The sequence below is a fragment of the Bos javanicus genome, chromosome 2 (genome assembly GCF_032452875.1).
Source record: "Bos javanicus breed banteng chromosome 2, ARS-OSU_banteng_1.0, whole genome shotgun sequence".
NCBI lineage: Eukaryota > Metazoa > Chordata > Mammalia > Artiodactyla > Bovidae > Bos > Bos javanicus.
The window spans coordinates 127,545,117-127,570,378 of record NC_083869.1 but is presented as its reverse complement, the minus strand read 5'-3'; the positions used below and the strand labels follow the sequence as shown (position 1 = coordinate 127,570,378).

At 47.1% G+C, this 25,262-nt stretch overlaps 1 protein-coding gene across 1 annotated transcript in view; it reads right to left on the bottom strand.

Annotated features, from left to right (window-relative positions):
• LOC133233034 (RH-like protein IC) overlaps positions 1–22,503 on the bottom strand; it is a 40,777-nt gene extending 18,274 nt beyond the window's left edge. Inside the window, exons 1-6 of the mRNA XM_061393091.1 lie at positions 22,305–22,503; positions 10,761–10,947; positions 5,775–5,925; positions 2,512–2,659; positions 1,411–1,577; positions 554–691 (exon numbers count right to left, since the gene is read on the bottom strand). Coding sequence (XP_061249075.1) covers positions 554–691; positions 1,411–1,577; positions 2,512–2,659; positions 5,775–5,925; positions 10,761–10,947; positions 22,305–22,452 — 939 coding nt within the window. The 5' untranslated portion in view covers positions 22,453–22,503. The remainder of the gene's footprint in view (positions 1–553; positions 692–1,410; positions 1,578–2,511; positions 2,660–5,774; positions 5,926–10,760; positions 10,948–22,304) is intronic.
• Positions 22,504–25,262: the final 2,759 nt, after the last annotated feature.

The following is a 25,262-nucleotide window of genomic DNA, read 5'->3' as shown; positions in this document are numbered from 1 at the left end:
GTGCCTTGTCTCCCACCCCTGCCAAAGATGGGCACATTATCCAAGTTAGACCAATGAATCCCTTCTCCAAAGAACTTGCGGTTGGTACCAAGAAATTTCACATGGCTGCCTTCTTGAAGAGAAAGATGACATTCCACCATGTGGAATAGAAGAGGAAGGAAGAGTGAAAAGAAAATGGGTGTTCAGGAAAAGCAAAAAAGGAAGAGCAGGAACTTCTTGGGCTCCCCACAACACTCCCACCCCTGGTGCCAGTCATTCCTGGGCTCCCAGCAGCATTCCTATTCTTGGGTTCAGTGGTGTCCCAGTAGCCTTATAACAAATCCCCCTTACTCCTGAGCAAGCTTGAATTGGTTCTGTTACTTGCTCCCCAGATCTTAGCAAAAGCATCATCCAACTTGGACAGGTCCCTCACCCAAGCTCTGAAGCTAAATTGAGAAGCTGCCAACCAGCGCCTAATGCAGTGCATAGCAATACGTGATGGCCCACCACGGTCTAGGGGCCTGGACCTTGGCGTAAGGCCAAAGCAGCAGGTATCAGTCGCCCAGCTCCTTACCTGCAGGTATCTGAATCCCCCGATGGAGATCATCCCAGCCACAGATCCCAGCACCATGGCAAGCCAAGGAGCATGGATCAGGTAAGAAGGGGCACCCACAGCCACACCTCCTGCCAGCACTGCCTTGTGGATGTGAGTCTGCAAAGGAATAGCTTGTGGGTGAATGAAGTAAGCTAGAGGACAGCATCTAAGTTACTTGGTAAGCTGATAGCAAGACAACACTATAACATCCTCCCTGCATCTCTGATCCTGAAACCAGCCCCTCCCCGCTGCTGAGACTTCATCAATGGTCTTATCTCACCCCATGTCTCGGGCTCAGGGAGCAGTCACCCTGATCGGGAGTCGTTTAGCTTGAAAGCAGTTACTCAATATCCTAACCATGCTCACACTTAGTTGTTATGTATCCTTGGATGCTTAGCCACTCAGGGCTTTAACTTTGTCACCAGAAAAAGGGGGCTTTGATTGTAACTGTTGTTGTTTAGTTGCTGAGTCATGTCTGACTCTTTTGCTACCCCATCAACTATAGCCCCCAGGCTCCTCTGTCCATGTGATTTTCCAGGCAAGAAATACTAGAGTGGGTTGCCATTTCCTTCTCCAGGGGATCTTCCCAACTCAGGGATCGAACCCACATCTCTGGCATTGGCAGGCAGATTCTTTACCACTGAGACACCAGGGAAGCCCTTTGATTGTACCTACTGTTACGGCTATTGTAAGAATTAAGTGAATTAAGAATTATGTAAAACTCTGAGCCCAATGTTGACAAAGAACACGAGTAAATGCCCCCCAAAATAGAAGCCAATGAATGAATATGGCCTAGAAGACCCAAGTGTTGCCCAAGGGCCAGCCCTTCTCCTCACCATATTGATCTTCCCTTGAGGGTGAGCCAAGGCTGACATTAAGATGCCGGTCACTGTGCTAACCGCCAGGGCGTAGTAGGTGTTGAACACGGCCATGTTTCTTTCATCTGCAAGTTCCAGCAGAGCAGAGTTGAAACTCGGCCAGAATATCCACAAGAAGAGGGTGCCTGTGGACCAGAAAGGGTCAGTGGCCAGAACCAGTATTCCTGCTCCAAAGCCTCAGTCTCGGGGGACTTCAGACAGGAGGCTCCCGGACCTGGCCAGTCTCATCTCTGTTACTTTCTTGCTCACCAACTTTGGACAAGTCTGGTTTCCTCTCTGAATTCTTAAGTCGGCAGGGCCCAGCTAACATACTTTATGGGCAAGGAAAAGTAAGGCCCAGAGAGTTGAAGCCACCAAAACCCAAGCCTCCTGACTCTAGCCTATGATGGCCACATGATTATTTTTTTTAAATTAATGGAACTCTTCCACTTGGCCCCACGGCCTGGTATTCAGTTGCCTGCTGGCAGTCTCACTGCCGATTTCCTTCCTCTAAGCCTCTCCCAGCCCTTAAGTTCATCACTTCTACCAAAACCCTTCAGATTAGACATTATTACTTCTCTCTTCCAGCTCCCATTCTTTCCTCCATTCCCAAGTCTGCCTTTTTTCATCCATCTAATTCTTTTCTTTAAGTTAAGGACAAAAGGATTGGATAATCTAATCTTATTTATTTATTTTTAAATTTATTTTTGGCTGCATCAGGTCTTAGTTGGGGCATGTGGGATCTTGGTTAGCAACCAGCAATTGAACCCTCACCCCGTTGCATTGTAAGGCGGATTCTTAACCACTGGACCAGCAAGGCAGTTCCCGGATAACCTCATTTAAACTGAGATGTAACAAGTCTCTCCTCTCTTCTGGGTATCAATGAAGAGAGGTTCCCTAGAGGGGAATGCTTCCTTCAAAGATGTGAATTCATCAAACATTGCTTGAGGAAATGGGTCATTACAAAGGGGCTTCAGACACCGGGGAAAGTTGGAAAAGCAGAGAGATTTTTCTGCAGAGCCCTTTTGGAGCCTCCTGCTCACCCCAGATCTGAGCCCACCCACATCACCTTGTCCTCACCCAGCATGGTGAACAAACTGGGGCTCGTTGCTGTCTGATCTTTGTCCTCTGATGCGCTGGGCAGAGGCTTCCGGAGGCAGCAGACCACAGTCAGCCCAAAATAGGCCGCAAACATGTGCATATACATCATGCTTACATGCATGTTCATCTGCAACAAAACCCAGTGGAAGCAGTGAGCATCAGCAGCCTCTGCTCCCAGGGAAATCCCTGCGTTCCATTTAGGAAGTTCTGCCTTCATTCAAGAGGCATGACTTGAAGTCAGGAAACTGACTCCACCCAGCAGTCCCCCTTTCCGAGGAGCCCCATGAGTTGCTGTGTATTTATTTATTCCTGGTAGTTTTCTGGTTGGCTTTATTTATTTAATTGGCTGTACCTTTCGGCTTGTGGGATCTTAGTTCCCTGACCAGGGACTGAACCCAGGCCACAGTAGTGAAAGAGCTGAGTCATAACCACTGGACTGCCAGGGAACTCCCCTCTGGTTGGCTTTGAATGCTTTGGGCCGAAGTCCACTTACCTGGGGAAAAAGCTACATGGACACGTACCCCACTGCTGCATTTTGGCAGAATTTCAACTCTTTGCATGGAGTATGAGTAACATAAACTTTGCAACATGAAGCTGCCAGAGATTTTATAATACCAAGCTAAAGTCTTCAGAAAATTCAAGCTATGTACTAATTTTGCTTTACAAATGTTAGGTAGATAGAATAGGAAAAAGGAGTCCAGAATGGTGGTGGCTAAAAGACAAAGAAGGGAAAAGCCCGTGAAAATAGAACAAAGGAGTGAGGACCTGAGGTTAAACAAACAGCCCTCCTGGCTAGCCCAATTTACATAGGGCAGGCTCAGAGGGAGGAGAAAAAAATATATAAAAGGAGGAGGAAGGGGGCTTCTCTTCTTCTCCTGTCTTTTGGGTCGACCTGCCCTCAAGGATTATTTTCCTTTGCTTTCTAAATAAAACTACACTGTAACATGGAGCTGTAACACTGGTCCGTCCGTCACTTCAAATTTTTGCTATGGCAAGACTGAATCGAGGAAATTACACACTCCCCTGACACAAATATCAAATTTAGTAACCCTTCATAACTCAGTGGGCTACTGTTAACTCCTGTCCACTGTGCCTTCAAAAAAAAATCCAGATTTGGCAGAATTTTTACTGCCATGCCCCAGTGACCCCCACCTTGGTTTAAACCGACTTCAATACTTGCCCAAATTGTTGTGATAACCTTCTAACTGGTCTCCCTATTTCCACCCTTGTCCCCCAACTGGCTTCTCCATGTAGCAGCCAAAGCGATCCTGTTAAAATCTAAGTCAGCTCATGGCACATTTCTGCTCTGAATCCCCCAATGGCACCTGTCTCCTTCAGTATCAAAGTAGGCATTCTTACTATGACCAACAGGATTCTGCGTGACCTGCTGTCCCACAACCCCTCTGACTTTCCCTCCTGCTCATTCCCTGGCTCTTCCTCAAAGCCACAGCCATGCTCTCATGTCAGCAGCACTTTGGACCACCTGTTCTACTGCCTGGAGTACAGAGTAGAGGGAGTGCTCTATTCTGGGTACAGGCAATAAGGGGATGTGTTGCCTGTTGAGAATTTAAAACAATAATAAAAGCAACTAAAAGTCCATCTCCTTTTTATTACAGCTGAAAATGAAAGTGTTACCCGCTCAGTCAAGTCCAGCTCTTTGTGACCCCATGGCCAGTAGCCCACCAGGCTCCTCTGTCCATGGAATTCTCCAGGCAAGAATACTGGAGTGGGTTGCCATTCGCTTCTCCAGGGGAACTTCCTGACCCGGGGATGGAACATGGATCTCCTGCATTGCAGGCTTATTATCATTATATACCAACAATTCTAAACAATGTATCAGTGGACTTCTCTGGTGGTTCAGTGGTTAAGACTCCATGCTTTCACTGTAGGGAACACAGGTTAGATTCCTAGTCCCCCTTGCTAGGGAAGTTCCACATGGCATGATGCAGCCAAAAAAGAATAACAATAAAATAAAAAATTAAAAGGAATAGTGTCAGTAATAAGATCCTACTCTTGAAAGATGCAGACCACTCCCACAGCTCTGCCCTTGATCTGCCCCTGTCCTCAGATACCCACGTGACTTGCACACCTGCTGCCACCTGCTCTTTACTCAGAAATTATTTGCCCAATGAAGCCTTCCCTGGCCACTCTCTCTAACACCTTATCCCCTCTCCCAACTATTCCTATCTTCTTCCTTCATTGTGTTTTTTCCTCCATTGTACTTATCACTATCTATCATGCTATAGAGCCCTGCTATAGAGCAGTCGGCAAAGAATCTGCCCGCATGCAATACAGGAGACATAAGAGATGTGGGTTCAGTCCTTGGGTTGGGGAGTTCCCCTGACCCAGGGAACTTGTAACCCACTCCATTATTCTTGCCTGGAGAATTCCATGGACAGAGGAGCCTGGCAGGCTACAGTCCATGGGGTCAAAAGAATTGGACATGACAGCGACTAATACTTTCACTTTCAACATGCTATCTCTTTTGCCTATTTTATTGATTATTGGCAGTCTTTCCCTCTGCCAATAAACAAGGAAGTTCCATGACAGTCACATTTTCCCACTGCCTGGTACAGAACAGGCTCAGAACAAATATTTGTGAAATGAATGAATGAAAAAGTAAGGAACACTTAGTCACATGTAAAAATGTAAGTCTGTGGAAGAGATCTTGCATTTTTAATCTCTTTGAGGTCTCCCAGGAATATAAAAACTACATTTGGCAATTGTCAAATTGGAATTCTCATTTCTTGAGTTGTGTCCGAGCTGAAACAGCTCTGGTTTATGGCTCTGGTTTCCCCCGAGTCCTTCCACAAAAGAAGCCCAGGCTGAAATGAAGTTTTTAAGAAGACATGAACTCTCAAAATCAATGCTAAACCCTTCCCTGAACCAGCTAAACTAACACATTGCAGAGAAGAGAGGAGATGACTTTTACTTAATGCAGCTTTCTAAAACAACCACCATGAGGACCATAACAAAGCAGGAGAAGGCTTATAATGTGCTGCCTATGGTGAGGAACTGACCCTTTCCTTGACAGCCGTGTTTTTATTGTGGGAACCCCCTTCCATAGCATTTGCTCAGTGTGTTTAAATGTTGAGCAGACACCACACTTTTGCAACCCCATTTTGGCCTGTCTCTAATTTTTTTTTTCATCACAGAAGCTTTATCAAATGGAGATGGAGCCCTCCCCTTCCACCTGCTCATTCCTTATCCCAGAGGTCCCTCCTCACATCACCAGGACTCACATCGAGGTAGCTTATGCTGACCAGCCTCGTGGCACTGAAGGCTGTCACCTCTATCAGCGTCATAATCACCAGCTGCAGCAGGTTGACCTTCCCCAGGACGACACCCGCGGAGATCAGCACAGATGTAGCGATCATGGTGGCTCTCTGAATACTGGGGAGAATGGGCAAGACAGGGATGACAGAGAAGGAACAATGCCTCTAATTCATTCATTCATTTATTCAACAAACACTTGTTGAGGACCTACTCTCTGCCTGACACTTTTCAAGAAATTGGGGACAGAACAGGAGAGCAAACACACAACATTTCTACTCTCATGGGGACGGATGCTGCCCAGTCTGGAATCTCTTTCATTCTCTTCTTCCATCAGGGTGGCAGCCACATGTTGAGAGATTGATCTGGACATGCTCTTCCAAACTAAAGATGCGCGGAGGTTCTCATAGGAACATCTGACTGCTAGGATTCTGCCCTGGGCTTCTCTTCTGCCGTCATCACACACAAATGCTCAATAGAGGGCGCTCTTCACCTGCCATCCCTCCGGTGATGCAGGCACCGCTTTGGACAGGGAAGCCTGGCTGTGCTGCAGTCCATAGGGTCCCAGAGAGTTGGACACGACAGAGCGACTGAACTGAACTGAACTGAATCCTCATCTCTCCCTCTCCTTGTAGTGGAAAAAAGACTGGGTTTAGAAGAAGGACAAGTCTGGCTTCCAGTTCCAGCTTTTCTACTTTAGCTATTTAATCTCACTGAGCCTGTTTCTTCATCTGTAAAATAAGAATGATGGTAATACTTATCTCATGAAAGCGGGGTGAGGGATTAGAAGGAATGGTCATGCCCGTGTGTGGAGCACACCAGGACTGGCACAAAGAACTGCTGCTGCTGCTAGGTCGCTTCAGTCGTGTCCGACTCTGTGTGACCCCATAGACGGCAGCCCACCAGGCTCCCCCGTCTCTGGGATTCTCCAGGCAAGAACACTGGAGTGGGTTGCCATTTCCTTCTCCAATGCATGAAAGTGAAAAGTGAAAGTGAAGTAGCTCAGTCGTGTCCAACTCTTAGCGACCCCATGGACTTCGGCCCACCAGGCTCCTCCATCCATGGGATTTTCCAGGCAAGAGTACTGGAGTGGGGTGCCATTGCCTTCTCCGGGCACAAAGAACTAACTCAGTGTTATTACTGACTCTTTCCTTCCCTTGACAAGTGAGCAAGCTTAGTGTGGGGATTTGGAAGGAGAAAACAGCTTCTGTTTTCAGGGCACTTACGACTGGCCTGCAGAGACAAAGAGGACATCACGACCCTGTCAATTAAGACGATCTGTGATATCACGCAGCTTCCGAAGTGGCTCAGTAGGTAAAGAACATGCCTGCAATGCAGGAGCTGCAGGAGACTCTCAGGTTCGATCCCTGGGTTGGGAAGATCCCCTGGAGAAGGGCATGGCAACCCACTCCAGTATTCTTGCCTGGAGAATCCCATGGACAGAGGAGCTTGGCAGGCTATAGTCCATGGAGTCGCAAAGAGTCAAGCATGGCATGTGATACCACGAGGCAAGAGGGGTTCATTGGAGGAAGAGAGCACTAGGAACTGGACTCATCAGGGAGGGCTTCCTGGGGGAGGTGGTACCAAAGTGGACAATCCATGGTGGTTAAGCCAACCCACCCTCCTCTGTGCACCTTGCTGAGACCACCTTTCCCCCTAGGAGTTGATGATGATGCTACCACCACTGCCACCATCATCACCATCATCGTCTGTTGAGCATTATGGGTAATAGTCTTGCAAGTACATCATCTCATTTAAATTTAAATCCTCCAGGTAATCCTCTGTAAAGCGATGGTGCTAGGTACCATCCAGTACATCCATTTTACAGGTCAGGACATTGAGACTAATCGAGGTGACTGTTTTGGTAATGGCCACACAGCTAGTTAATGACAAACACAAGGTTCAAGCCCACCCAGCCGGCCTGGATCCAAAGCCTGGGCTCTGAAGTTTGGACACAGCCTTCCCACTGTTTGCTGCCAAAGTAGTGTCCTGCTGAAGGCTCAAAGATTTTGGAAGAAAGGCCAGAGGAGGGCAAAGGGTATGGGGAAAACGTCTCAGAGGGACCAGGAATTATTGGAAATAATGGGTCACTCAGTGTTTCATTGTGGCTGACCATGTTATCTTCCTGGTGAACACTCATTTCATTCAGTTCAGTTCAGTCACTCGATCATGTCCGACTCTTCGAGACCCCGGGGACTACAGCACGCCAGGATTCTCTGTCCATCACCAACTCCCAGAGCTCATTTCATTGGCAAAGGACTAATTCAAGAGATTCTGTGCCAGTGGCAGGATTTCAGACCCCAGGGATGGGGGCGGTGTTGAGACAGTGAACTGCAGTGCTTAGGACAATCTCTCTCCAGGCTGCCAAGGCTGGAGTCCTGACTCAGCCACTTCCTGGCTGTGTGGCCTTGGGCAAATGCCTTAACCACACTGTTTCCATGTCCTCATCTGTAAATGTAGAGGCAAGGCCTTTGGAGCTGTTGGGAGGGCAAAGTGAATCAAACACAGTCAGGAGCTAGTTATTGCTATGATAGGCCCTCAATGTACAGCATTAAAAACATCACATATTTTAGGGTTCTTTTCCATTTTCATCTTTGTTCCAATAACCAATTACTAAGTCCTTACTGTGTGAGGAAAACAAAGGAGGAGAAGAGTGAATAAGACAGGCCCCTGTCCTGAAGGGACTGGTCATCGATGACTCAAGGCAGAACCGATTTAGAGTCAAGTCAGTCTGCACCGGTGGGTGAGGCCTCAGGACAGGGAGAGGGAGAGGGCCCGGCTGGGAGGCAGCCCTGGGCACCGCCCACCACCCCAGTCAGAGCAGGAAAGGTCAGAAAGGAGCCCATTGTTCAATTCTGTGAAGCCGGTCCCGTTGGGGGTCACTGCCAGGAGGATCCGAGCAGTCAGGGCGGGGCAGGGGTGTTCACTCAGGTGGTAAACGGCCTCTTCTTGTCTTTCCAGATTGAATCAAGAGCAAACAGATTCCTTCAGGCAGGACGTCAGAAGAAGGGGCAGACTGGAGATGCCTGGAGACTCAGGTGCGGGAGCCCAAAGGCTTGTGTGACTTGAGCCAAGGCTGCAGAAACCCTGCAGAACCACCCTGTCAGGGTCCCCCAGAACGCCCTTTGTCACTCCCCGGGTGCTTGCTGGGGTGGGGGTGGGGTTATAGATTCCCCCTGGGGATCAGCTCTAAAATGGTTTAAAAGAAAAAATGTGGAGGGGACTTCCCTGGCAGTCCAGGGGTTAAGACTCCACACTGCCAGTGAAGGCAGTGAGGGCTCCATCCCTGGCTGGGGAGCTAGGATCTTGTAGGCCAAAAATCATCGTGGCCAAAAAATGGGGAAAAAAAAAATTTTTTTTTAATAAAAGAAGCCCGAATTAAAAAAGAAAAAAAGGTGGAGAGTTATTTTCAGGGCCAATGGGGAGCTGGCTAGACTGTGTTTCTTATCATGGCCACTTTGCAGTGTGTGGGAAAGGCTACAGAATGAAAACTGAAGCCACTTCTACCACTTAGCTGTGTGACCCTAGGCAAGTGTCTTGTGAGCTCTGAGCATCTCATTCCTTGACGGTACACCACGTCAGACCCCTCCATGAGAGAGTTAAACAAATAATGTTTGTGAAGTGCCCAGCACAGAGCCTGGCTCATAGAGAGGTGTTTGACAGTAGTGCCCAGAGTTTTAGCAGGGTATCAGAGGGGAGGGTAGAATGGCCTTGTAAGGTGATGTGGTCCCCAGATACTTGAGATGGGATTTACCATCATATGGGCAATAAAAAGTTTCAGAACTGGATAAAACCAAAAAACAATTAAAAACAATTTTTTTTACCTTGTTACTCCTATTGACTGTGAATGACTTATTTCTGCAGATTTGTACAACTTTATGGATGTGTATATGTGCATATATGGGCTTTCCAGGGGCTCAGTAGTAAAGAATCCGCCTGCCAATGCAGGAGACACGCAAGATGTGGGTTCAGTTCCTGGGTCAGGGAAGATCCCCTGGAGGAGGAAATGGCAAACCATTCCAGTATTTGTGCCTGGAAAATCCCATGGACAGAGGAGCCTGGCTGGCTATAGTCTGTGGGGTCACAGGGCCATGACTGAGCATGTAGCACCGGGCGTATATGCACATATACACTCTCGTGTAACCACCACCCAGAATGCATAGAGAACGTTTTTGTTATTTAGTCGCTAGGTCGTGTCTGACTCCTTTGTGACCCCACAGACTGTAGCCCACCAGGCTCCTCTGTCCATGGGATTTTCCAGGCATGAATACTGGAGTGGGTTGCCATTTCCCTTCTCCAGGGGATCTTTCTGACCCAGGGATTGAAACTGCCTCTCCTGCATTGGTAGGCGGATTCTTTAACACTGAGCCACCAGGGAAGCCCAAGAGGATGTTTATTGCACCCCGTAAGTTTCTTTTGAGCCTTTTCCTAATCAAGAACCACCTCAGGTAACCATTATTCTGACATCTAGCAACACAGGTTAATTTTGCTAGTTCTTCTAAAGGCATCTAAATAGATCAAAGTTAATTTAAAGAAACTAAAGGCATGGCTATTTCTTGTCCACCAGCATTTGAAGACTGAAGGTACTTTCTTCTTTTCAAGAGACTACCTTTCTGAGTGTGAGATTTCTTTCTTTTTGTCTAATCTCTATTATTTTTTCCTTTGAACTAATATTCACTCTATAAGTTTTCAAAATCAATAAAAAAAAAAGAAAGGACACAAGGAGGGCTGTAGATCTGGGTCTCTTGTGATGCCATAGAGGAGGGTTGTCATATTAAATAGAGGATGCCAGTTAAACATGAATTTTAGACAATGTATGACTTGTTAGTTTAAGTAAGTCCTGAATATTGCATGGCGTTGGCGCTAGAAAGAGACATCCTAGCACTTCTAGAATCTGCTGTCTTGGACCCCAGACCCCCAAGAACCCAGAAGTGATCCAGCAGCCATCTAGTTACCTGGACATATCGATGACCATCTTCCTAAGGGAGAGTTGGGTCAGGAAGCCATCCAGCAGGGCTGCCAGCTGCACCCCGAGGACCAGCAGAAAGAGATTGAAGGCTATACTGCTCCAGCAATGTCTCCGCAAAGAAGTATTGAGGAAGCCGAAGCCAAAGGTTGCCATGATGAACACGTCCTGGAATGCTGCTCAGGGTAAAGAGTCCAAGAAGGAGGGAGAGAAGCAGACAAGGTGGAGGGTTGTGTTAGAGTTTTATGGAACGGCAGCTGAAAGGGGCATTAAGGATCATTGAAGAGAGCTTGGTCAAGTTACTTCCCCTCTTTAAGCCTCAGTTTTCTTATCTGAATAGTGGGGATAACACATACAGGGTTGAGGGAAGGAATGACTGAGCTAACACAGAGCCTGGCCCACAGTGAGTGTTCAGCAAAGGTAGCAATTATTGTTATTACTAAACACAATAATATGAACGTGCGTGGGGAGTCAGGACCTGTCCTCGGCACATAGCTGACACTCAGTAAAGGTACTGATCTCTTGCTTTTTGAGAATCAGGTTTAACCTCCTGATCATGTGTAAGCGAAAATAAGGCCACATAATTTGGTGACTTAGCTCAGGTCATTCAGAAAAGAAGGGGCAGTAGTAGGTCTAGAGGTTCACAGGCAAGAACCAAATTATCCTTACAAAAAACAGCTCTCTCCTTTGACTCCTTCTGAAGGGGACCTGCGGGGCCATCGGAAAGCACCAGGACCACCTGCGTGATCCTCCCTTTCCCAGCCTCAGACTTTGTGCGGTGGCTGCCATGGCAGATGGGCGAGAGGGACTTAGCTGGTGTTCCGGAGGGGACCAGGAAGAGGAAAGGGCGGATGCTTTGAATCGGCTCCAACTTTGCAAAATGGGTAACGGTTTGGGCTCTGAAACTAGATAAGCTTGGGGTTCTATCAGGGCTCTGGCACTATCCAGCTGTGTGGTTTAATCTAGCTATTTAACATCTCTGAGCTTCAATAATCGCCTACACTTACTAAATGTTTGCCAAATGCCAACGCTGTTTAAACCGCTTCACGTTAACTATCTCATTTAGTTCTCACAAGCGTCCTTCACTGCGGGTGCTGTTATTATCACCATTTTGCAGGTGTGAAAACTGAGGCATAGAGGAGTTATCATTTGCTCCAGCCAATAGAGTTGGGATTTCAGCCTAGAGAGTCTGCTCTAGAGCCTGTGCCTTGAGTTACCACACTATCTGCCCTCTTGGTTTTCTCTTCTGTTAAGTGGCAAAAATAATTATACCTCCCTCATCAGGTTGCCAGAATCAAATGGTATAATACACGTAATTGCTCCAGAATAGTAAAGACTATTTTATCAACAAACACCAACTAAGTTCACATGTGTGCAAATGCCTGGAGAGAAGTCTTAAAGGAATTCCGCCCCCTGCTCCCCGCCCCCACGGAGATTATCTCCGGGTTTAGAAGAGTTCTATTTTTTAAAAAAATTTTAGCGTTAAAATTGTCTACAACTGTTATGAAGAGAGTAATTTTTTCTTAAAAAAAAGCCTGTGCTTTGAGGTCAGACAATTCTGTCTGACCCCAACTCTATCATTCTCTATTAGGTTAAATCATATTAAATTGCCAATATCTGACCATTTGACCTATAAGAATGGCAATTTGTATGTTTCAGCTTCTTAGCTGCATGGCCTTTGGGTTGCTTACTCTCCTCATCAGCTAAATAAGGGCAATTATCCCCGCTCAGAGGGTACTGGGAAATCCAAAGGAAGTAATGTTTTGTTCAAGAGCTTGGCACTGTCCCTGGCACATGGAGAAAGCTCAGTAAATAGCGGCTATTCACCACCAGCACCATCATCACCTTCACAGCAGTAAGAAGTCACCTGGTCTCCAGCCTTGGGTCTGATAGCAACAAGGAAATTCTTCTTTCCAGAGCTCTCCAAAGCCTCTTCAACTTACATTGAAATTTACTTTCATTGAAAAATACAGGTAGCTAGAGTCTTGCACACAGGACTTGGGTGGATAATAATCCCAGGTCAACCTGATTACAGGGGACCCAGGCATCTCCATGGGATCTGGGGACTTGTGGAGTGGGCGAGAAGTGGACCATCAAGAGGATCTGACTTCTTGCACCTTCTTCTCTGACATAAGGGAGAGGGAGGGGAGGCAATGTTTCAGTCTCCTGCTTGCATCCCCTTAGGAATGGCGGTGGAATGGGCACATTTTGTATAGGGGCTCCTCTTGGGACTGCTGGAATTCCTCCAGGAGCCGAGCAGGAAACTACGTAATGAAGGTCATAGTGTATATTGGGGAGTAGTGAGGCCTGTGGCCAATTGGAGACATCACACTCCACTTTAGGTATGCAAATTCTGTTTAAAAAATTAATTATTTTAACTGGAGGCTAATTACTTTACAATATTGTGGTGGTTTTTGCCATACATTGACATGAGTCAGCCATGGGTGTACATGTGTCCCCCATCCCGAACCCCTTCCCACCTCCATCCCCATCCCATCCCATCCTTCTGGGGTGTCCCAGTGTACCAGCTCTGAGTGCCCTGTTTCTAGATATGCAAATTTAATATTTCCTTAAAAACTGCTGTTAAAAAAAAACAACAGTTCCCCCATTTTGCAGAAATGCTATATGCAAAGGGTCCAGACTTACTGAAGATTCCATGAGTAGGGGAACCCTTCCATTTTCCTCTCATTCTACAGAAGGGATCCAGAGACAGCTTGTGACTTCCTCAAGAGAACACAGCATGTCTGCAGCAGAGCCAAGCTCTGGACTCTGGAGCAGTGCCCTCCCCTCAGTGCTCGGCTGTCTCTTGCTCTTGATTGCCCACACCTCACTAAGGGACCTAAGGCAAGTCCCATGCCTTCTTTGAGCCTCAGTTTCCCTATCTGTAGCTCATGGGAGTTAGACTTGATACTCTCTAGGGACCTCACCGCTCTGGTGTATTCAGGGGGCAGCATGTGGGAAGGGCAGGGAACCAGGATTAGGTTAGAGGTGGGGCTCTGAAGAGGGCTTCCCTGGTGGTTCAGATGGTAAAGTGCCTGTGTGCAAGGCAGGAGACCTGGGTTCAATCCCTGGATTGGGAAGATCCCCTGGAGAAGGAAATGGCAGCCCACTCCAGTACTCTTGCCTGGAAAATCGCATGGATGGAGGAGCCTGGTATGGTAGGCTGCGGTCCATGGGGCTCTGAAGATAAAAAGTCAGAGGCTCTTGGCTGGGGGCTTTATCAGGCACAGCTGCCATGCCTGCTGCAAGTACAGAGCTCAGAACTCTCCTCCTACGACCCCACACTGTCCCTGGGGGGCGGGGGGGCTTGGGCTTGTACTTCAGCCAGGGGGATAAAATGAGGGTTGCAGTTTCTTGGAGCTGTTGACAAAGCTATTCACCCCAAACTGGTCAGTAAATCACGTTTGCGTTCAGAGTCCCTCTACTCTCACCCCCTGCATCCTCCCACTTCCTCTCCCAGCCTCGAGGGGCTCTGGTCCACCCCCGCTCCTCCCATGTCTCACAACCATATCCCAGCTTCAACGCTGGGTCCCAGCTCAGGGCATCGTCCCCACTGGTATCAGCCTCCACCTCTCAGAGCCTGTGCTGTGCCCTGCATGAGCTGCTGGTCTGATAAGATAATGGACCTAAGGTGTCCAGGGCTGATAAGGAGAGGATCGCTCCAGGGGTTTTACACACGATCTAAGGTGGGCCTTCCGGAGAAGTTTATGCAAGTCCCTCGACTTGGAGCCAGTCTAACCTGGGAGTCCTGTAGGGCAATAATCAACATCATTGTAACAGCGGGCACATATACGGTGCCCTCCACAAACTAGGTACTCTTCCAAGTGCCAGCCAGCCTTAGACCATGACAAGCCCATGCAGGAGGTACCTTTGATTATCCCCATTCTACAGCTGGGGAAAGGGAGGCAAAGAGAGCTGCTGGAATTAGCTCAGGTCACACAGCTAGCAAATGGTGCTGGCAGACCTGAATCCTGGCTCTGGGTTTAATCACTATACCTTCCTGCCTCCCCTCCATCCTTCACTCTCCTTAGTGTCAAATTTGAGTGTGGGCCTCTGAGTCTGGCTGTCAGAGTTCAGAGTCTGGTTCAACCTCCGTGTCCCCCGCTTCCTAGTCTGTAAAGTGGTCTGAAATAATGGCACCTGCTCAGAGGTTTGCTGTTAGTAGTGAGTTCCTTGGCTCCTGTGAATCGCTTAGCCTAGCACTGGTGCATGGTAAATGTTAGGGACTATAAATTATCTTGGACTTGCCACTTGTTAGCTGTGTCTTTGGACAAGACTGTTCCCACTCCTTCAGCCTGGCTGCCCCTGGGAGTCTCCACCATTCCCCACACACCCTTCCACCTCCCTCTGAACTGCAGACACTTAATCAGCTCCGAAGCCAGGCCCGGCTTCTGTTCCTCGGACTCTGGGCTGGACCTCCACAGTCTGCTCCCCACCACCGACTTCGCACGGTACCTCTGCAGCCTTGGTCTGGAACCATCCATGGAGCCTCATGCTTCCTTCCCCTCCCCCACAATCTCCCACCCTACCCTTACCCCTACAGCAGTTTGGGAAAAGAAAAAGAGGTTTCCCAATCAACAGGGCCATGAAGGCTAAGATGTGGGCTCCTCAGGTGGCACAGTGGTAAAGAATCCGCCTGCCAATGCAGGAGACACAAGAGATGCTGGTTCCATCCCTGGGCCAGGAAGATCCCCTGGAGGAGGAAATGGCAACCCATTCCAGTATTCTTGCCTGAAAAATCCCACGGACAGAGGAGCTTGGCAGGCTACAGTTCATGGGGTCGCAAAGAATCAGACACGACTGAAGCATGTACAGTGTACATTGAGTGCCGATGACGTCAGTACACGTCATTGGCAAAGCCCTTCTTGTCTTTTAATAGCTCTCCTTCCTGCTTCTAAGGAGTATGGGGGTAACTGGGTGGTAGCCACAGTGCAGGGCCCAGGATGGTCCCCCAGTCTGGCAGCATTCAAGCAGGCTCTATGTGACAAATGGTCACAGTAATGGGCCCCAATGAGTCATGCCCTCCAGTATAGACCCCTCCCACCTGAGCTAAGCTTTGTGACTGGCTTTGGCTAATGGGACATCACCAAACACAATACAAGCAGAGGGTTGAAAAGCGCCTGTGCAGTGGGTCTTGCCCTCTCTTACTGCTGTAATTCCTCTGCTGCCATGTGAAAATCTGAGCTAGTTTGCTGGAACCACATGGGCTAAGCGTCCAGCCAGCATCACCCGACAAACATGCAAATGAGGCTATCAGAGACTGTCCGCCCCAGTCAAAGCTCCAAGCTGGAGATGTACGGTATGTGCATGGATGCTTAGCTGCTCAGTCGTGTCTTACTCTATGTGACCCCATGGGCCTGCCAGGCTTCTCTGTCCATGGAATTCTCCAGGCAAGAATACTGGAATGGGTTGCCATTGCCTTCTCTAGGGGGTCTTCCCGACCCAGGGATCGAACCCCAGCCTCCCACATTGAAGGTGGAGTTTTTCACTGGCTGAGCTACCAGGGAAGCCCCGGAGATGCATGGTGACCCTAGGTGAAATTGACAGACCTGTGTAACCACAGTACAGCTGAAATTGCTGAACCACAGAATCATGATCCAGAGCAAATTAGATGATTACTATTTTGAGCCACTAAGGTTGGGGGTGGTTTGTCATGCAGCAAGAGATAATGGATACAATTGCTTTCCCCTGGCATCTCACTGGCACCTCAATCCCAAGCCCAGAATGAACATATCATTGTTCATTTATCCCACAATCTGCCCCTCCACTTGTGCCTCCCATCTCAGAAATGGGCACCTCCATCTGCCAATCACACATCTGAAGCCATCCTTGACTCCTCTCTCGTTTTCTCCAAGAACAGCCAATTTTGTCTCCTAAATAACTCTTGAATCTGACTCTTTGCTTCTCCTTTACCGCCCCTGCCCATTTGACCTCATCACAGGTCAACCAGGCCAGTGGTCATCAGAATAGGGTTCACACCCCTCAGAAAATTCTCTAGACAATCCAAAGGGGCTGCCAGAAGAAGAGATATTAGCACTGCTATTTCTACTCATTTTTTCTAAAACATTTAAGAAATTAAAGTTTATTCATAATAAAAAGCTAATACTTTTTTTTTTTTTTTTTGGCAGTGCTTTTTGGCACGTCGGATCTTAGTTTCTTGACCAGGTATCCAACCCAAGCCCGCTGCATTGGAAACATGGAGTCTTAACCACTGGACTGCAAGGGAAGTTCGAAGCTAATACTCTATCAGTTTTCCTATGTGTTCATTTTTTCAAGCGTTTCAACAACTTAGTAAGTACTATCGTCGTGTGCCAGAGGCAGAGAGAGATTGAGTGATTTGCCCAAGGTCTCACAGCTAAGAAGAGGAAGTGAAGCAGAGATGTGAATCAGCCTAGCTCCAGCAGTCCTCAAACTTCTGTGTGTTTGAGTCAATTAGGGCTTGGTAAAACATAGATTGCTGGGCCCCACCCTTGAGTTTTGGATCAGTAGGTATGGATGGGGGCCCAGGTATTTCTTAGGGGATGCTGAGGTGGCTGGTCTGGGGACCACATTTGAGGACCACTGATCTAGGCTCTTCTCCCCCTAAAGGCACTTGGTCAGTTTTGCAACTCTGCAAGCATTTAATGTTCAGATGAATCCAGGAGCCTCCTCTGACTTGCTTAGGATCTCAGCTCAGTACCCTAGCTTTGGAAGGTGTCCTGAGGGAATATTAGGCTCCTGAATGGGGGGTGACATGTATTTCTCCATATTCATCTTGTTGTGACTAATGACAGGGTTTTGTTTTGCTTAACTGACAGCTTTATTATGGGAAATTTTAAGCATACACAAAAACAGAGTGAGGAGCATGGTGAACATCATGTACCCATTCCCAGCTTTGATGACTGTCACATGGGGTCAGGCTTGTTTTTAATTATCCTTCTCCCCTTGTTTTCTTCCTTTCTTCTTTTGTTGTGTTAGTTTCAGGTGTGCAGCAAAGTGATTCAGTTGCACACATACATACATCCATTCTTTTTTCAGATTCTTTTCCCATAGAGATTAACACAGACTATTGAGTAGAGTTCCCTGTGCTAAACCAGTAGGTCTTGTGGATTATCTATTTTATATGTAGTTGTGTGTTAATCCCATTCAATCTCGTTTTTATTATCCTTCTCCACCTGTTTCCTTCCTTAGCCTTTCTTTTTTCTTCCCCTCCTTCTCCTTCTCCATCTCCTTCTTCCCCCTCCCCCCTCCGCCTTCCCCCTCTTCCTTCCCTACCTCTTTCTCCTTTTTCTTCTTCTTTTTGGCATGAAACAGATCCCAGACATTGTTCTATTTCCAGGATGCTTCTCTAACAAATAGGGCTCACTATTTGTTAAATTGTTAAACCTACTTCTAAATAGGTTTAAAACCACCCACTATGCTATTATCACACCTAACAAAACTCACAATAATGCCTGTGTGTTACATAATACTCACATTTTATTCAGATTTCCAGGTTGTCTCAAAATTGTCTTTTTTTAGAATTGGCTGGTTTAAATGACTTATTATAGTTTATGTGGACTGGATTAGATTAAGTACATTGACAGATTGCTATCTAGTTTTAACTCAACTAACCTTCACAAACTCGGAGAAGCCGATGGCACCCCACTCCAGTACTCTTGCCTGAAAAATCCCATGGACAGAGGAGCCTGGTAGGCTGCAGTCCATGGGGTCGCTAAGAGTCAGACACCACTGAGCGACTTCACTTTCACGCATTGGAGAAGGAAATGGCAACCCACTCCAGTGTTCTTGCCTGGAGAATCCCAGGGACGGGGGAGCCTGGTGGGCTGCCCTCTATGGGGTCGCACAGAGTCCGACACGACCGAAGCGACTTAGCAGCAGTAGCAGTAGCAGCAGCAACCTTCACAAAATGGACTAACAGCTCAAACAACTGCCAAAAACCACAGATTGAAGGCAAAAGAATAATGTCAGGCAAGCGCGGAAACAGGGTAGAAGGAAACTTCTTGTGCACGCTGTCCGTCAGTCACATTCAGAGTTAAAGAAAAAACCCCATCTAATCACATCTGACAAGAAGTCAAGCGAGATAATTTGAAATTATCTAGAAGACCCTGAGGAATCAGTTGCCATCCACTATCATTCACGGTAACAATGGACCCTGCCTGGAGTGACTGACACCATCACAATCAGTCATTTGAAAATATTTTCTATTTCCTTTTTTCTTTCCAATTTTCTAATTTACGTACATCTATGATAATGTGCAAAATGTATTACTGCAGCAGGATTTAAATAGAACATAGAAATACGGGGCATGCTTGAAAAATTTGAAGCCCCTCAGTCCATACAACACTACAGTCCCCACACTGGCTTCCACCTCAAGTCAGGCCCCTTCCCCACCCCCATGCCAGTCCTGGAATGGCTTTCTCCATAACCAAACCCAAACTGATCACACTCCTGCTTCCTAATAGATCAAGAGAATGAAGGGCAGCCTGCTTACTCAAGGGAATGGGTCCACCCACTGCTTCCCTCTTTACGCTTCGACAGCACTATAGGGTTAAACTCCAGCCTGGTCCAGTCTGATGAACACAATGGTTCCTGCTGTGCTCGAGACCCTCCCTTTTCATATGGCTACTCTACCTGAGCCTCTGAGGCCCAGCTGGGTAGTCACTTCCCTCCAGAGGCCTTTCCTGGCACCCCCATCTCCCCGCCTGGGTTGTGGGCCCTCCTCTGTGCTGCCATAGGGCGTGAGCTTCTAAGGACACTTATGTCTATGTTAGCAGCACAGCCTAGGGGTAAAGAAACTGGATCCAAACTACAAAGTTGAAATATTGGCTCCTATGCCTACTGATTATATGACAAGAGACTCAACCTGACTGTAAAATGGGGCTGTGAAGCATCATGGTTAAGTGCACGGAAATTCAAACTAGGCTGCTTAAGTTTATCTTTTCCCCTTAATTTAGTTTTATTGAATCTATTTGATTTTTTAATTTTTATTTTATACTGGAGCATAGTTGATTAACAATATTGTGTTCATTTCAGATGTACAGCAAAGCAATTAAATTATACATATACGTGGGTCCATTCCTTTTAAAATTCTTTTCCCATTTAGGTTACTGTAGAAAACTGAGCAGAATTCCCTGTGCAGGTCTTTGTTGCTTTTCTATTTTAAATATAAGGCTGTGCTGTGCTGTGCTTGGTCGCTTAGTCGTGGCCGACTCTGCGACCCCATGGACTGTAAGCCCGCCAGGCTCCTCTGTCCATAGGAATTCTCCAGGCAAGAATACTGGAGTGAGTTGCCATGCCCTCTTCCAGGGGATCTTCCCAACCCAGGGATCGAACCCAGGTCTCCCACCTTGCAGTCGGATTCTTTTCTGTCTAAGCACCAGAGAAGCTCAAATATAAGGCTGCTGCTGCTGCTAAGTTGCTTCAGTCGTGTCCGACTCTGTGCGACCCCATAGACTGCAGCCCATCAGGCTCCCCCATCCCTGGGATTCTCCAGGCAAGAACACTGGAGTCAGTTGCTATTTCCTTCTCCAATGCATGAAAGTGAAAAGTGAAAGTGAAGTCACTCAGTCGTTTCTGACTCTTAGCGACCCCATGGTCTGCAGCCTACCAGGGTCCTCCATCCATGGGATTTTCCAGGCAAGAGTACTGGAGTGGGGTGCCATTGCCTTCTCCGAAATATAAGGCTACTTAACTTTAAACCAAGGACTTCCCTGATGGCTCAGTGGTAAAGAATCTGCTTGCCGATCCAGGAGATTCAAGTGCAGTCCCTGGGTCTGGAAGATCCCTTGGAGAAGGAAATGGCAACCTAGTCAATATTCTTGCCTGGGAAATCTCATGGACAGAGGAGCTTGATGGGCTACAGTCCAAGGGGTTGCAAAAAAAGTGAGACACGACTTAGCAACTGAACAACAACAGCAAAATTTAAAACTGCTCTACTATTGCTAGCTGAAGTCTTGGGCAAATCGCTCCATGTCCAAGTGCCTAATTTCCTCCTATGAAAAATGGAGATCATAATAGTACCTGTCTCTAAAGAATCTGCCTGCCAATGCAGGAGACGTGGTTCGATTCCTGATCTGAGAAGATCCTACATGCCTGGGAACCCCTGCACCACAACTACTGAGCCTGTGCTCTAGAGCCTGGGAACCACAGCTACTGAAGCCAGAGCACCCTAGAGCCTGCGCTCCACCAGAGAAGCCACTGCAGCAAGAAACCCGAGCACCGAAACTAGAGAGTAGCCCCCACTTGCCGCACCTAGAGAAAAGTCTTCGCAGCAGCAAAGACCCAGCACAGCCGAAAGTAAATAAATAAAATTATTATTTTTTAAAAATGGTACCTATCTCATAGGGTGACACTGAGGATTCAGTGTAAAGCATTTAAAATAGTGTCTGGTGTGTGCACGAATGCTTAGTCGCTCAGTCCTGTCTGACTCTTTGCGACCCCGTGGACTGTAACCCACCAGGCTCCTCTGTTCATGGGATTGTCCAGGAGAGAATACTGGAGTGCCTGGTACATAGTAAGTAATCAGTAAATACCAGCTCTGATTAGCATGTGTCTGGATCCCATATGGTTTGTAATAGATTGAGCAAATGAATGAATGAATGGATTGAATTACATTGTACCCGATTGAAAAGAATTACAGTAAGTTGAATGAAAATTGTGCCCAGGCCTTGCTTGTTCGGCACTGAGTGCCCTCTCTGGGCTAGCTCATGAAGCAGTGTAGGGACTTCCCTCCCCAAGTCATCTCCTTGTCCTTCTTTCTACCACTGAGGGCCCAGGGATGCCTTCCCTTTGCTTCTAGTCAACTAGCTAACATCACTTAGAAACAAGCAAGCACTCAGCCGGGCTCATGTTTCTGCTTGGTCTCAGGGACCTCACTCAAGGAGGTCCTTCCATTATCATAAAAACATCTTGACTCTCTGAGGTACTTGAAAACTCCTCTCAACTTTTTTATAAAAGCAGAAGCCACACCACTGTGGATGTCTATCTTGTTAAGAGTCATTCTCATCACAGTCTATGAGTATTTTTAGCTGCATATATATAAAATAACAACCATCCTACATTCCCTTCAGCCAGAGCTTACGCCTGAGGATCTGCAGGCAGAAAGAAGACTTCCCAGCCCCTAAGTAAGAAGGAAGCTTCCAAAAGGAAGGTGGTACAAAAATGAGAAAAAGAGACCAAAAAAAAGGAAACAAAATCCCTCAAACCCAACAACACCATGAAATTCCTTGCTGTTAAGGAAAGAGAAGAGGGGGCAGCGGAGGCAGAGAATTGTGAAGACCCTTTGGCAAAGGGAAATCTAGGAACAGAGAAAAGGAGGCTCCTCCCTCTGCCCTGACAAAACAAGGAAGACTTCATGGAAGAGGTGATGGCCACACTGGTCCTAAAGAAGAGACGGCATGTTTGGCTGCGTCTTTGTTCAAAAGATCGAAGAGGATGAGGGAACCCCTTTCTTCAGAGACTTTGTGGAAAGGAGGCCCTATGCCCCTGGAGGACCTCCTCTTCCCTGCACCAGCTGTTTGCCTCTGTGACCACCTCCCCTCTGGACACTCACCTCGGTAGTCCCTCAAGAGCTTCTTCTGTTCATCTACAGAAGCTGAATAGGAGGTGAAAAAGAAGAAGATGACAATGAAAATCACCTCCAGTGTTATGGCACACAGGGGCAGCCAGACCCGCACAGACTTTTGGTACTTAGAGCCCATCCTGTGTCCGTCTCTGTGCAGCGTTTCCACCAGCACCGGGCATTACCCTTAGCCCCACACCCACTAAGGGGAGGGACAGGAGAGACACCCGGGTAAGGCCTTATCTCAGGCTGCAAGGCTGGTCCTGCCAACATATCTGTGGAGTTAACACAGGAGCAGAGAGACAGTGACAGGGAGGAGGAAAATGCATTTTTTCTAACATTAATTAATTCATTCAATCATTTATTGATTTGACAAGTAGTTGCTACATTCCTACCACAGGGCAGGCACTGTGTCCAGTTGAAAAGAGGGCATTCATTCACTTGACCCTCAAACACGAGAATTTTTTTCACTTACCTTTACCGCATCTTGCAAGAAAGGCAGAGAATAGGTCAACACCCTTATTTCACAAATGGGGAAACGGATGCTTAGATGGAGCTTTGGATTGGCAAAATTTCTCCTTAAAACCTTACCACAGGTCAGAGAGGGCACCCAGTGGGCTCTTAAAAATGATATAGCAAATGAATGAATGAATGAAAGCAAAGAACAATATTAAGTCCTGGGAGGACCTAGGATAACGAACTCCTCAGAGCCACACCGTTGAAATTAGTTTTATCTGAATCTGTATTTAAACACAGAATCTGACCTGTTTCTCAATCTTTCAAGGGCAGGTGTGACAATTGAAAGGAGGAGGTGATCCAGCTCTAGGAAAGCCCTGGTGGGAGTCCCGCTCTAGCCCGAGGCTAAAGTTGTCCCCCACTCTGGTCACCTGCTCACAGAGCAGCCCAGGACTTGCCTAGGGCATGAGCACTGTGGTGCGTTTGACGATAGTCACCAGCCTCAGTATCCCCACCCCACAATGGAGGACTGTCCCCTGGAATAGGATTTAAGGTGCCTGGGATCTAGTTCTGCCCCTGCAGCTAACTGTTCCTATGGCCACATCCATTTGCTTAGCAGGAGATCTGAGATATAGAGAAAGGGAGAGAAGGAGGACTCAACATTTTTACTTCTACACTGGCCCCAGTCACTGGCCACTGTGTGTACACTGAATTTATGAGGGCCCAGAGACTAAAACCTGGCTAGGAGTAGCAGGGAGGCAGATTGTAGCCCAACATGAGTGGATATTTTATTGACCATTCATGGGGTAGTGAGCATCCTGTCACTAGGGGAATGCAAGCAGAAGCTGATGGTTAGTTGTCAGAGATGTCTTGTGAATGATTCATATGTGGATTATGGGAGATGTTAATCACCTGGTAGAATCTTGTCTTTTTTGTTTTTAGATGAAACTAAACCCAGAAGGTCATACCCAAGGTCACACAGTCATTGACATTAGTCATTTCTTGCTCAGCGCAGCTTTATTTACAAAAAAGAAAACGTTGAGAATAACCTGAACGTACAGTAGCAGGGGACAGGTTAAGTAAACTACAGGACACATAATCTGCCACCAATATAATCGTTCTGAACATGCAGAAAAATCCAGAAGAAAATGCTTTTAAGGTTTATCAAAAATGGCACACGGGATATATTATTTGGTAAAGGACATTACAGAACAGTGTGCATGTTCCCACTTTTGTGAACTAATAATAACACTGTATGTAAACACATGCATCGGGAAAAAAAATTGGCTACAAACCACTCCTGGTTACTTTTGGTTTAGGTATCTCGGGGAGCTAAAATTTACTAAGTACTTTAGTACACTAGGTGCTGTTCTAGACACTTTACATGTATGAACTCAGTTAAGGAGCCTGTGAGATGGGACTGTCAGCCTTTCTACAACAAGCTAAGGCACAGCAATATCAAGTGACTTGCCCAAGGTTATGGGGTTAGTGAGTATTAGAGCTAGGATTTCAACTTGGGCAGTCTATCTTGAGCACCTGGGTGTTTAACCACCTCACTTTAGCCCAGATAACTCCCACGTCGTCTTCTACTTCTGAAAGACTAGCAACAAAGGATTCCAAGCCTTCTGCTATCTCAACAGTAAATAAGGCAGTAAGTACCGGTTTCTAGAGCTCAGCCCTCATGGTCAGTCTCGGTTTTGATTTCTGGCCTTTTTCTGGCCATCGGTATTTCTTTTTTGTTCTTTTTTGTTTTTCTTTTAACTTTAAATTTTGTTTTGGGGTATAGCTGATTAATGATGTTGTGGTAGTTTCAGATGAACAGCAAGGGACTCAGCCATATATATACATGTATCCATTCTCCCCAAAACTTCCCTATCTGGGCTGCCACATAACATTGAGCAGAGTTCCATGTGCTATACAGTAGGTCCTTGTTGCTTATCTATTTTAAATATAGCAGGGTGTACATGTCCATCCCAGACTCCCTAACTATCCCTTTCCCTGATCCTCCCCAACTACCCCAGCAACTGTAAGATTGTTTCTAAGTCTGTGAGTCTCTTCCTGTTTTGTAAGTTCATTTGTATACTTTCTTTCTAGATTCCACATGTAAGGGATGTCACACGATATTTCTCCCTCCTTTTCGGACTTACTTCACTCAGGATGACAGTCTCTAGGTCCATGCATGTTGCTGCAAATGTCATCATTTCATTTTTAACGGCTGAGTAATATCCCGTTGTATATATGTACCATATCTTCTTTACCCATTCCTCTGGCGATGGACATTTAGGTTGCTTCCATGTCTTTGGTCATGGAAGTTTCCTTAACAGGGGACTCCCCTGTGAGGGGGATAAGTGAATGTGACCCTTGTTGGCCTGGGTCCTGTACCAGCAGTTTGTGAACCAGGCGGCTGTACCTACCTACCCAGGGGCACCAAATGTCAGGCAGATGAACACTAGAGATTTCCAGGCGCTGCCAGCCCCTGGGCTTGGAGCCCGT